Here is a 14,473-nt window from a genome sequence, read left to right as displayed (position 1 = left end):
TTGTTATAATACTACGCATCATATGTCCATTGGCATGACGCCTTTCAAAGCTCTCTATGGATATGAAGCATTATCTTTCACTGATTTGGCATTTGGTGACAGTAGAGTTCCATTGGCTCAGGATTGGTTACAAGAGAACCAGGAAGTCATGAGATATCTTAGGGAGAATTTGCAGCAGGCCCAAAATCAGCAAAAGATGTACGCTGACAGGCACAGGATTGAGAGGGCATTTGAGGTGGATGATATGGTCTTGCTGCGTTTACAACCATATCGGCAAAGCACCCTAAAAAGGGGGGGAGCTAAGAAGCTCAAACCACGTTTTTATGGTCCATACAGGATACTCAGGCGAGTGGGAGAGGTTGCATATGAGGTTGAGTTACCACATGGTAGCAAAATTCATAATGTATTTCATGTATCTTGCCTGAAAAAGGCCCTTGGACAGCATATTATAGTTTCACCCGAATTACCTCCTATGGATGAGGAAGGTAAATTGATTTTGGTCCCGGATGAGATTCTTGAGGTGAGGGAAAGGCGGCTGAGAAGCCGGGTGATTCGAGAGTATTTGGTTCGATGGAGAGATCTTCCCATAGAGGATGCCACCTGGGAAGGTGAGAGCATTTTACAGCACCCTGCATTACAGTTGCTTGTGGGCAAGCATCTCCGAGAGGGGAGGACTGTCATGTCCCCACTCTAGCTCAGTCTAACAGAGACATGTGAGTCAGCTTATTATGGGGTCTTGTAGGCTGACAGGGTTGGATAGAGACCCAGTATGGTTATTCAGTGTTGGGGACTGGGTTTTCTGGTGGGTATTGATCAGTTGGGTGACGTTCCTTGTTTTTAGGAGGCAGTTCCTACATTTATGGGTTCATTCCTACTTTTTAGGAGGTATGATCATGCCCAGGGCTGGGTTTCCATGAGATGACCCTTTGGGTTCAGTTTCAGAAGGACAGGGCTTGTTTCCTAAATTTTAGGAGCATCCCTAGATTTTAGGGATGAGACTGCCAGTGGATCCTTGATTTTCGACTTTAGTGACAGACAGGTGACAGGATGATTTTATGGTTTGTGATGTCAATTGGGCAGTCTGTGGCTATTTGGGTTATATTTTTAATATTCCCTAAGTTAGCGTTTAATATTTAAATAAGGCTAAGTTAATAGCCATTTTGGAGTAATAAGGGAATTTTGGCCTCATCTGGATGTGTATCCTATGTTATGATAGCTCGTTGGAAAGGTCTTGAAATTCTCTAAATCTTCCTCTTTGGTCTCAGGGCAATTCGGTGAACGGATTTATTACTATGGTGAAAAAGGTCATTTTCTAGTGACATGGTCACTTTAAAATAAGATTTAATTCATTTTTTATAGCCAACGCCAATTGGGGGTCACTTTAGGGTTCGAATTGCTTTGCAAGGGGTTATAAGGAGATGGGCACCATTTCTCATGATTATGCATATTTTTCAAACACTTCTTTTCAGATTTGCTCTGCTTGAGCGATTTGCATTCTAGGACGCAAACCCCAGGGTAATTGCTGGCTAGGACATAACCCTCAGCAGCATTGGGTATTGGTTTGTCAGTAGTTTCAACAGTATTCAAGAGGAAGGTAGACGCCACTTCAGCTTGGGCCTACAGTTTGTTTTGTTGGGCATGTTCTTTGGCGTATGGGAGGTGAATTCTAGCAGCCGTACACTGCCATTTCTTGCAGCCGTACTCTGTCATTTGCAGCACTTCGATACATAGAAAAATCGGTTACTCAGCAAATTCTTGCATCTTATCAGCCTGTTTTCATCAGCCAGTTGTGGCGTCATTGTTAGAGGAAATGTACTGGATCTTTTATTTGGCTCTATAATTCAGAGATCTGCCTGGTACGATTTGTATCAACTTTGACTTTACTGCATATTGTTATTTATTTTCAGACTCTTTTCTTGCCATTTGCTACTTCTCATTTCTATGCGGAATAATCATCAAAAACACAAAAACAAACAAACTCTTCTGCATTTCCATCTAGTTCTACAAGAAAACATTAATAAACAGGAAAAAAACAAAAATAAAATAAATCTACAACAGATTTGCAGCAGAGATCCATCAGGGATCTTTCAAGCATAATATATATTTAATCTTGTTATTATTCAGTTCTAACATTTATTTGCAGGAAATAACTATCCCAAGCTACCCCTAATAGTGGGGACATTACAGTTATAAGCTCAAGCAATGGACTTAGAAGAAATTAATCAAAACATGGTTAGAAAAGAAATCAACAAGCGACAATTATAATGAAGTAGTACCATTAAGGTTTGATGAAAGTATTAATTAAATAAAAAGTTATGTAGTCAAGAAGATACGTCTCTTGGTAAAGAGACATGACTTTTATATGAAATAGAAGGATACAAATTAAGATTTATTTACTTGTAAAATTATGCAAGAATTGTCATATGAGTTCATGAGGAGTAAAAGGGAAGATATATAATCAGATGCAGAAGTCTGAGTTATATATATTTGAGAGCATGTGAGTTGAATAAAGGAAAATATTTTAGAAGCTGATTTTACGAAGTGTGAAAAAATAGAATACATGCGTGAGAAGAAAAGGAGAAGCGTGGTGAAGCATGAAGGGAGAAGAATTAAAATGATGATATTTTGAAGAAGGTACAGAATATATAAATATATGTCCACAGATATATATATATATATAATTTTGAGAAAACGAATTAGACAAATAAAAGATATAAAGAAGTATTTAAAGAAATATAGCAGATTGAAATATGCATATGTAGAATAGTAAAGAATCAGTTGGAAGAAAAGAAGTTGTGCTAAAAGGTGTCCATCATTAGTTGAAGTAAGAAACATTGACTAGGTGGATAAGAAGTTTTGTGTGCAGTGGGTTGCTGCTCACGAAAACAGAAGTGGAAGTTGGTGTTTCCAGTAGGTCAGAGCCTGCAAAGTGTGTGAGTTGGAGCTTCTAGTGAGTCCGTGCTCATAAACATAGGGACCGGAGCCTCTCGTAGGTCGTAGCCTACAAAATCATTTTAGAAGAACAAGTTTATATAAAAGCAATTATTTGTCGTGGTTTACTCCCGCATTGAGTTTCCATGTAAATCTTTTATTGTTATGTTCAAGCGCATAATTATTGGTTTCAGCATTTAAAGTTGTTAAAGTAATTGTTTGGATAAAAAGGTTTTAAATTGGCAAAATTATTATTATACCAATTCATCCCCCTCCCCTCTCAGTATAATCATGTGCTCTTCAACTAGATCTGTCATGGCATAGGTTTTAGTCTCTAAGCTGAGTCACTCTAGGATTTAGGCTTGTTACTCATATTCAATGGAATTGCTAACACATTATATGTGCTGCACAAAGCACACAATATTAAATTGTGTTCTCTACAAGGTTACCACCAGCTTTCAAGATGGGAGTATGAGGGGACAATTTTGGGGATGGCAAGGAGGCAACTATATAAAATATAAAGAAAATTTTTAATATATAGAAAACTTTTAAATATTCATATGAAAACATGGGCAAAACACACATATATACATTATATTAATATACAAACATGGATAAAGCATGCATATATAGTTATACATCATAAAACTATCAGCAAGAGTGATAGGTTGTGCATGGTATGTTGTCATTGATGGCAACCACTTTTAGTTTATCTTAGCCAATTTGGAGATTTGATACTTCATCAAAAGCAGTGCCCAGGATGGTTAGATCAGTATGGATTCGGCAGGTTTTGGAGTTGGCAAATATGATTGCAGAGCATGAATGTGGACATATAATTATGTCTACTCCGGTCATTACAAAGCTCTAAGTTATCATATGCAAGAGATATTTACTATTGAATATCGGGTTGACAGTATTTTATGAAAAGCAGTACAATTCAGTCAAGATTTACTAGTGTGATTCATTGATTGAAGTTTCACTTTGGTAAATAATATATTTTGGTTGAGCCGACATCATAGTTGATTACTCGAGGTTAGCAAACTTTGTTTTGTTGATTTGATTAAGGATTCTACATGTTTCAGTTTGGGAGCCGACAGACTTATGTTTTTGAGTTACGACTTCATATATGTAATTGAGTTTTGATTGTGTAGAAGGTGCGTGATTTAAGAATAGCACATGTAATGTGATGATGCAAATTATGTGATTAGAGAATCTATTTGGTGCAAAGACTTCTTCGACCTTCATTGAAACTGTATAAGCATTGTTGATGCTACCAGACAGCCCGGTGAAGGATAGTAGTCCAATTTTGTTTATGTAATTTGATTAGTGAACCCGACTGAGGGCCAAACCTATTTTGTATATGAGCAATGAGCTCCAAGTGAGTGCCTGAATGCAAGTGCATTCTTATCTTTTGAGTTTGTGCCTTTAACAAGGCACTTATTACTGCAGTGGTGAGATTATTTGCGCCGGTGCCACATGGTGTTATGTGTTCTTTGATTGCTTTTGTGTTGTGTTGCAATTTACTTTCTTTACATTTTGTATGGTATTTGTGCAATTGGGAGCTAGGGTCCTGATTTACCCCCACCCCTCTTAGTATTCTTCAATCCTAACAATTAGTATCAGAGCCTTGTGCCTTAAAAGAAGTCTAACAGCCTAAGCAAAATCCAAGTGGGATCTAACAGCATTCAAAAGAAGCTCTTGATTGCACTTGAAGACATTGACAGGAAAAAAGCAGAGAACACTGAGTTGAAAGAAAAGCTTTAGGAAGTTGATGACTTTATTAAGATTCTCAGTGAGCAATTGGACAAATCAAGATCTAAAAGGAAGGAACTAATTGATCAAAAGAAATCTGATGCGAACACCTTTATTGAGGTTGACAGATCCTCATCAGAGCAACTTGAGAAGGTAATAAAAGTAAACGATGAATTGCAGAATGAGATGGAGTTCACAGTCCTTTAGTTGACTAAGGAATGAAATGAGAGACAAAAAACCAAGACAAGCTTGAAAAGCCATTAAAGGAGAACTCAAATGAATGCCATAACACTCAGATCAGACATATACAACTTGATCACAGTGAAACAAGGCACAATGAACAAGAACTAGAGAAAGTAAATGAAATTTTAAGGAATGACTTAGCCAAAGCAACGGAATTCAAAGAAAGATTCAAATTAAGCATTGAAGAGCTTGATGAGCAATTGGAAAGACACAAAACCAGTTGGAGATGAGCAAGGATTCGGTTATGAACAAGGAGAATGTTCTCAGACAGCTGAAGCTAGAGCAGATCAGACTGAGAAACCCAAAGATACACCTACAAAACAGGATAATGAACAGAAATTCAATGGCAGATGTTTTAAATGCAACAAACTTGGTCATAGGGCAAAGGAATGCTGAAGCAATTCAAATTCTACACCCTTTTCTAAAAATTGTTTCACATGCTGGCAGTATGGACACAGAACTAGAGAACACAGATCCAGAGAAAGATGGGATGGTACACGAAATGTAAATGAAGGAAATCATACATGCTACATATGCAACAACTTTGGACACATTGCAAGGAATTGTAGGTTGAGAACTAATCTGAATAATCAAAGGTATGCAAATCAAAATGTTGTTTGTTAAAAGTAAAATAATTATGGACATATTGCTAAGATTTGCAAATATAGAGATAATGGAACAAGAATGAATGGTTCAGTTATGAAAAATAATGCAAACAATGATGAAAAAGGAAAGAAAATTGATATAACCAATGTTAGAGATGAAATGAAGAAGACATGGGTTACAAAAGAACAGATTGCTTCAACTAGGCAAATCACACCAACCCCTGGTGTAAATTCCTCATCAAAAAATTAAGTCAAAGACCTAATGGGGAGAATATAGCAGAAAATTTGAAGACCCAAAGAGATGGCATCATTTCTTGATGCAGTATTGAGCGAAGTTGAAGATTAATCCTACACTGTTACATCTTAGATTGCAGGTAGAGTTAACATATTGGTGATTGCAGAAGATTTTCTTCACTGGTTTTGTAACCCAGAGACTAGCACCCCCCTCCCAAACCTTGAAGTACCCGTCCCCAAGACATCCCCGCACCAGGTACTTGAGTACACAAGCACCCCCACCTCCGCCATTCCGCAACCATGCCGCCTCTGGGATGTGTACTTGAATTTCTATTTGAATTTTGATTTCTGAATGTTACTATTGGTATGCAATACATTACTATGTTGAATGTCAATGGTTCTAATTCATATTGCAATTTCGCTATGTTCAAGTATTTTAATTTAGTATGTTCTAGAGAACTACTGAAACATCATTTCATAACTAGCATTTCAAGTTCTATATGTATACTACACAACACCCCTCTCTAGCTCGTCCTCCCCTTGCCGCCATCCCCTGGCCGTCCCCCCGTCGTCCCAAAAATGAGGCCCATTTTCCCTGCGTCCTGGAAACTTGCACCGGCGTCCCAACATCCCGAAGTACCCCCGTACTGGTGTAACATTAGTATGTTCTAGAGAACTACTAAAACATCATTTCATAACTAGCATTTCAAGTTCTATATGTATACTACACAACACCCCTCTCTAGCCCGTCCTCCCCTTGCCACCATCCCCTGGCTGTCCCCTCATCGTCCCAAAAATGAGGCCCATTTTCCCCGCATCCCAGAAACTTGCACCAGCGTCCCGCCGTCCCGAAGTACCCCCATACTAGTGCAACACTAGGTCACTTTTTATCAGCTTTATTGGACTTAGGGAACAAACAATATTAAATGATTGAATTAAGCAAATGGAAGGAATAAAAGGTGGATTGCCATTCCTAAGGATAGTGATTGTAAATTTGTAATAGTGATTATTCTTTCAATATGGAATCAATGCACCGCAAGATCCCCCTTTTAATAAAGTGCTCATAAAATGGGATCTGATTAATCATTTTGGAAAGTTTATATCTATCTTCTTCTGTATCTGTCATTGGATTATGGAACTCATGTACCTGCCATCTAGCACAACTGTAAAAGACCATTTATTTCCTTCTCTTTATTTGCCTAAATAATCTTGCAGTACAAGCTTGTCAAAGAAGTGTGTCCAACCAGAGATGGTAGTGGACAGAGTTCGACTTCTTTAAATGATTTGAGCATAAGCTAAGGGTTCCAAGCATGTAAAAGAAATATTCATTTACTGCTACTCTTGTACTATTCCATATCTTTGCACATTCTTTTAGTTTCCTCTCATTGTCTTAATTCTTCTTTGGCAAAGGCATACAAATTTCAAGCCCAGCTGTTTAAACAAAAATCATGCTCCTCTCAAGCAAACAAATACCCTGACGGACTTTCACTTCCAGTTGTTGCATCAACTTTTAGCCAGATCCATTGAGCAAAGGCCAGAAGTTCTCCAAGTGCAAGAATTGGGCATAAGCACATTCTTCTAGAACAATTTTAGGCATCAGGGAAAATTTTAACATGCTGGAATAATCTTTAAGAAATATAGAATGGCAGGCAAAACTTTCACTTCTGAGAAAAATGACTTGTAAAAGCAGAAGAATTTATTAAAAGTGGTGGAGATTTTCTGAATATATATCATGTTTATTTCATTAAAACAAAATATTGAAAAACCTGCTAATTAGTGAAGTCACACATCTGATATTTGAAAATTTTGCAACAGAAATATACAATTGTTGAAAATTTTGATAATAGCTCTTACAATTTTCTGTAAGGCCAAGAGACTGATGCAATGTTATTTTCAGCTCTCTTGAAATTATATTACCTTAAATAGTTATACACTTCACTCATCCTACATAAGTTTTCTAAATGAAAAAGCTTGACCTGTTCTTTGACGAACACTATGGGCATTGAGTGCAGGCAGACACTTAAAGCTTTCTATACAATAAACTAGACTTCACCTTATACAGCTAAATAAAGTGTGTCCAAATATTGTCTTCATATAAATTCAACCATATAGATGCTTTTGATTCTAACTAGTTGCAGTTAATTTGCCTTGTATCCAATGAGCGGTACCTTGCTTTTCCACTCAAAGATGTAGCAAAAATCTCTATTTCATCTAGTTCTTGTTTTTGTTTTTTTTCTAAATTTCATTTCCTTAGCGTGTTCTGAAAACAATGCAAAGCAATCCTCGGGCTATAAGCCAAACAGGATACAAACAGTGCTTTACCTGGTTAACAATTTTAGAAATCCTACATTTTAATAACCTATCAGCGTGTTTATTAAGTTTTCTTTCAAAATTCAAGGAGCTACAGTCACAGTATCATTTAACCACATGATAACATTTCAATATATAACACCATCCTTAATCTGTTAATAAAATTATAAAACCATAATGCTTGCAACAAGATAGCTTTAAAAAGATTTGTCACTGCACACGTCAAACATCATATAACTTCAATGATACATATTTCCGGAATACATGCCAGAGGGAATGATCTTTCAATGAAAGTACCTTGAACCGTTGTCACCCAAACCATGAAGCCACACTATGGTGGCTTGATGCCTTCCCTTGGGCTTCACTACATGTGTTCTCCCAAATTCAAACGCACGCCGATTACCTCCACCTCGACTTCCTATAAATATCAATTACACTTAGAAAAACTGCGAAGAAGTAACAAGCATAATCAATAAGATTAAACCATTTTCTTTTCTTTTAGTAAAATTAAACCTATAATCCTTTTCGTCAACAATGCCCGCAAAAATTACTTGGCTAATAGTAATAGATGATGTTAATTACGTAGCACTTGCCATGATGTTTCAAGTTTAAATCTTGGTCAATTCACAACCCATGCAATAACATGGAATTAAATGATGTACTGTCAAAAGAGTTCACATGTGAATTTTCTTCAATTGCTATATTTAAAGTTTAATCGGCAGTTTTTCAGATGCAAAAGACTTACCAGATTCAGGGACGGAAGTGGGTAGCAGGGGGATTTGGGGAATGGCAGGGAGCACAAGAAAGAAGCTATTAAAATAATATTTTAAATTTTATAATACAAATAAGTATTTATGATGAACTCAAAGAAGTTGCAGATGGAATCACCTTGAGCATCTTTCTGATATTATTCAATCCATTGTGTAATATTATAATCAACAAAGAAGTAGTTTTAAATGACTAGAACTTGTCATGTGCTATTGTTACTGGTTAATACTGCACCTTGATTTGGAAAGAGCTCCACTGAGTTGATTGATACCATGTGACACACCTATTATTCAATATTACCTATAGTATTTACTATTGACTAGAAAAGACAAACATCAACGCATACAAACACATTGATGTATGACTCATCTGTGACAATCATAATTATCAACTTAAACTCTAAATGTCCCTTTTATATGAGAAAAGGTTTTGATTTTCTATGGTTTGCAAGTTTGCATGACTCCCAGAAAGATATTTTGACAGATAAAACAGCAGAGACAGATAACTGTAATAAAAAATTTATATAAAATAAGCTCATAGAGTGGCTTAGTTCTAGGTTTGATGATATATAAATGGTATTGACATTGTTCTTAATTAATTCATGACTACAATAAAGTTATTTGTCTTGTTCTGGCAACTATCTCAAAGTCCAAACAAGCATAGAAAATCTGCACCTCAATTCTGAGAAATCCATGTTTGATTCAAAACTATTTTGGATCCAGTCTGCAATGTTGGATTGAACCATGCCACACAAAAGTGAACTGATAAAATGTACGCCTGAAAAATCCATTCCCATTCACTTTCACCTTCTTAACATATGAGTTTGTTGAGGTCATGTTTATACACACCTCTGAGGAGAATGCTGACAGAAGAGGTAATCCTATTCTCCTAGGTCAAACCCCTTGCCAAGCTGGTCTAACGATGATGAGTAATATCACATATAACATTCACCAACATTAAGATGGCTATATGCAAAAAGAGAGTAAATAAAGATGGATTGGGATCAGGTCATTAGACAAACCTAGCACAAGACTATGTCACTTGTCAATATATTTGCACAAGGATATTTTACCCCCAGTTTGATGTGTGTGTGAATTTAAAGTCGGCATGCCTTTCACAATATATGGACACTCTCAAGCTAGCATTATAGATAAATATAATATTAGCATATATATATTAAATGCATCCATACAAAAGATAAGAAGGGAAACCATTATTGAGTTAGCTATATTAGGTTTGTCAATGAAGTTAGATAGGTCCCTCGAAAATAATAACTCTTGGCATCATTCAGATATATGTATTTTATATATCTATGCTAGTAGTAGAGTCAAATATTGCAGAGCACATTGCATGTTTAGCTACATTTTCCATTTTGTAACCACTTTAATATCCATTCCCCTACTATTTGTGTAGGTCCATTTCAGCCCTTGCATCAGACTTTTCTCTCTTAGGATGCGCAGGGTCCTTTTCCAAAAGTTGTCTTTCAGTGTCACCTTTGCATGAACCACATGTTTCTCATATCTCCCGTCAACTTTTAGCATGATTTATTTGGACACTAGCACATCAGGTAAACATTTGTACACCACATCTGTACTATGACATCCTAATGTTCAAATGTTTGTTTAGAGCATTTCGACACTTGTCATCTGCCCAGGTCAGTGAAAACAGTTCGAAATCTTCCAAAATGTCTCATTATCATCTCTTCCCTCTTCTATCTTTAAAATTGAGCTTTTCACCTTCATCCTATCTCTCTATCTTCTCTCTTGAAACTCTCACAAAATCTCTAGCATTCTCTTGGGTTTTATATATCATTTTCGTGTTCTCTCTCTCACTTGCTTCAGAAATATCTTGCAACAATATCCATGGCTCTCTTGGCTTTCGAAGCCTATTTGGTAATATTTCTCTCTCTCATTTCTTCAAGCATCTTGGCACTTATCAGATCCTTATCCATCAAATAATTTTATCTATCTATTTATCATTTTATCTATCAATCTGGTTGTGGAGGTGGAAACACCAAAACAAAGACTTGACTGTGACAAGTCTCCAAATAGCCACAAATATTATTCCTCTTTTATGTGTGCAGGTTTATTGCTAGCATTCAAATGCACAAAGGTTTGCATGTATCCTATAATACATTTTTGTTTAATCTTTCTCATATTAGTTGTTACGCTTCTAAGTTTTGGGTTTAACAAAGGATGAAATAAAAAATTGGGTTTTTGCCAAATTCTGAATATTATCTATTGCAGTTCATACAAGACCACAACACACTTCACAAACATTCATACGTCACATGGGTATCCTTGATCGAGATGCTCAATTTTGGACAAGATCACCTTGTCATCTTTACTTTCCATTTCTGTAATCAAAATATTCAATTACTCTATCTTTAATAAGATATCTTCACTAATTTGGCTAGTTGTAGTTGAGTGTATGTTGTGAAATTGGCTCTCAAGCTCTCAAGGGAACATTGGTTCCTTTCTATGGGGTCAAATTTACTTTAATACACTAGTATGCATTTCAAAGTTTATGGACACTCTTAGTTAACATGAAAAATATAAATACTAGCATAGATATCTTAAATACATTTATATTAAAGATGTCAAAAGATATCACCCTTGAAGTGCATATATTAGATTTTTCATATAAGTTTCAAAAATTCCTTGAAAGTGATATATCTGCAATTTTAGAGAGACATTTTAAGATATCTATGCCAACATATACATATATACTAAATATATACACACATACATATATATACCATTGCATATGCATGTACATACACAAATATACATGCATGCACGTATACACATGCATACACCTTCACATACATACAAACACACACATTGATGCATACATAAATATACATGTGCATATAATGTAATAATTACGTATACATACACATATACATATAAAAATGTACGTATTTATGTATAGGTGCGTAACTATATATACATGTATGTGTATGTCTATGCATATATTGATATATGCGTGTGTATGTATATGTACATGTATGTGTATAGGTATATGTCTATGCATATGCATCTCTGTGTATGCATTTATACATACATTTGTATATATATTATAATTACATGCATATATTTATATATGCATTTGTATACATGTGAGTGATTGTATATGCATGTATAAGTACGTAATAAGTATATAGATGTATGTACATGTATGTGTGCCCATGCTTATGCATAGAACATATGTAAACATAAAGTGATACATATTACATATATACAGATACATGTACATATGTCATAATCACGCATATACATACACATGCACATTACTATGTATTAAAAAATACATGCATATAAATATGTATTTATTTATCTCATGTGTGCATATAAGTATATATGTGTAACAATACATGGATGTGCGTGTGCACGTGTCTTGCAATTATTTATTGGGAAATAAACTACCTCTACCTGCATTCTTAAAACACTTAAAGCTTCAGATCTATAGAATATAAATTTCAATTTGCCAGAACATTAAGAGTTGATTGGAAAGATCATTCTTTTTCCCCAGAGCCAGGCCTCGGATCAGCTTATCACTGCCTTCTTCTCACCCGTGCCTCATGCTCAGGGTGTGAAGCATTCAGCCAGCACTTCTACCACCGTTCTTTCCAAGTCCATGAGACCTTGCAGTGGGATCAATCGGCAGTGTCACCTCTACAAAAGTACTCAGAGACACACTAGGATTCTTGATTGCCATGGGCCTTACCCTTTTGTGCTAGACTTACTAGAAGGATCCCTAGTCCTTGCCTTAGTGGTGTTCTTGCTTCTCTTTTACTTTCTTGTTTACTTCTGTTATGCTCTTTCCTGGACATCGTTTGGTGCTCCTGTTGTTGTTAGTCTCCTTGGTTGTACATTTTCAGTCCCTTGACCCTTTCCGTGGTCTCTTGTTGGACATTAATAGATTTATCTTATCTACCTGCACTCTTGCATTATTAAGAACCTCAGAATTACCAGATAAACTAGTTACTAAACAATGTTAATGTTAAACATGATGGACATTTACCCAACTAAATATACTAAACCATAGGAAATTAGCCAGAAAAAGATTCAATACTCAATCCACCATTTCATTGCAGTCAGTTCCAGATTTATAGTAACTTCCCACCGAACAAACAACCTGACCGATCTCAGAGTTGAGATTAATAATATATTTGCCTAAATCTACCAAACAATCGAAAGCTGGCCAGAGAAATTGGCATAGACCGTCTACACTGTTAGCTTACCGTACACATATCAGAATTACTGAATAACATATCCATCATATAGTTTGAAATTATGCATATATCGAACCAAACTTACCAAACAATTGACAATTACCCTAAAAACATAACTACCACTAAATGCACTATTACACATCTGAAATTCTGGACGATCAAACGCATGGTTATTTAACATTATAACCCAAAAAATTAAAAAACACTTATGTCGCATGGCCCGAGGTTTTAAAAACCCTGCATTTTTCACAAATTCTGAAAAATTAAAATGCTTAGAATGAATTACCAGAGCTCAGGGCAGACGTGCTTCCACTTCCATAGCTCATTTTGAATCTTCGGAGTGAATTCCCCGTCGCGAGAAACAAACCTTGGGTTCCAATGGCTACCTGAGATTGTATGCAGCTATTCGGCTTAAATATAAAAAATGCGAAGCCTCGAAACTGTAATTAATTCAAATTTATCAAGAATAAACAAAATTTTATTCATGGAGTTATCGATTTGAGGCCCGCTAAGAATAGAAAATGATATTTTCGAGAAAAACTTTAGAAAAGCGAGGAATAACGGAATATAGAATGGGAACCGGAATCAAAATAGGAGATAAACAGAGTGGGCACGAAATTATTCATATTCTCGTTTACACATTTAACGTGTACATGTTCCTCAAATTCCATAATGCTTGATGTATATGTAATGAGCATATATTCCTTAAAACCCAGAAACTCCAGTTGCATTAAGCATGTGTAATGAGTATATGTTCCTTAAAATATCAAAAAAGTGCATTTTACAGTGGGGAAAAGGAATGGAAACCTTACCTGGGAAATCCCTCCCCCGACACAAAATTGGCAATGCAGAAAGGTAGTCTTTGCGATTTGGAAAAACAAAATATGGTTTAAATGTAGAATATTTGGTGGGCTGTAAAGGGAAAAGAATGTCAATTTCTTATTTTTAGGAAGGGGTTTTGATTCTTCAATTATTAGTTTTTAAATTAGTTGTTTTTTTGTTGCATGTGAGGGAGAAAGGTGCGAGCGAACTAAAAAGGCATCTAACTTTAGGGGAATGTTGACATCTGCCGTAATGGGTTCATAGGCTATCAATTTATATATCTCTCGTAAGTCTTTTTAGATTTTTTATTACATCCTTTGATGGAACATAATTATTCATAAGAAAGGTGTTGAATTTTCTCCATCCAATGGAGAGAGACTCATTGAGCTATAAACTACATTTCTTCACAACATATTAAAATATTTATGTCATTTCATTAATGACAACTTTATATTATTCTTGAATGACATTATCTCTTTATATTATTCATTGAATGACATTTTTTTAACATTTGGTTTAATTTTTAAAAAAAAAATTATTGTTTTGATTTATTTTTAAATATTAGAATTAA

The 14,473-nt window shown here is 35.5% G+C and overlaps 1 protein-coding gene across 1 annotated transcript in view; it reads right to left on the bottom strand.

Annotated features, from left to right (window-relative positions):
- The window catches only part of LOC149546604 (alpha/beta-Hydrolases superfamily protein), a 78,377-nt gene extending 64,411 nt beyond the window's left edge, over positions 1-13,966 (bottom strand). Inside the window, exons 1-3 of the mRNA XM_089791291.1 lie at positions 13,893-13,966; positions 13,367-13,466; positions 8,373-8,493 (exon numbers count right to left, since the gene is read on the bottom strand). Coding sequence (XP_089647417.1) covers positions 8,373-8,493; positions 13,367-13,406 — 161 coding nt within the window. The 5' untranslated portion in view covers positions 13,407-13,466; positions 13,893-13,966. The remainder of the gene's footprint in view (positions 1-8,372; positions 8,494-13,366; positions 13,467-13,892) is intronic.
- Positions 13,967-14,473: the final 507 nt, after the last annotated feature.

Source organism: Cupressus sempervirens, chromosome 7 (genome assembly GCF_028749045.1).
Source record: "Cupressus sempervirens isolate cs-2001-9-10 chromosome 7, ASM2874904v1, whole genome shotgun sequence".
Lineage (NCBI taxonomy): Eukaryota > Viridiplantae > Streptophyta > Pinopsida > Cupressales > Cupressaceae > Cupressus > Cupressus sempervirens.
Note: the sequence above shows the minus strand (reverse complement) of the source record. Positions and strands in the feature narration are given on the sequence as shown.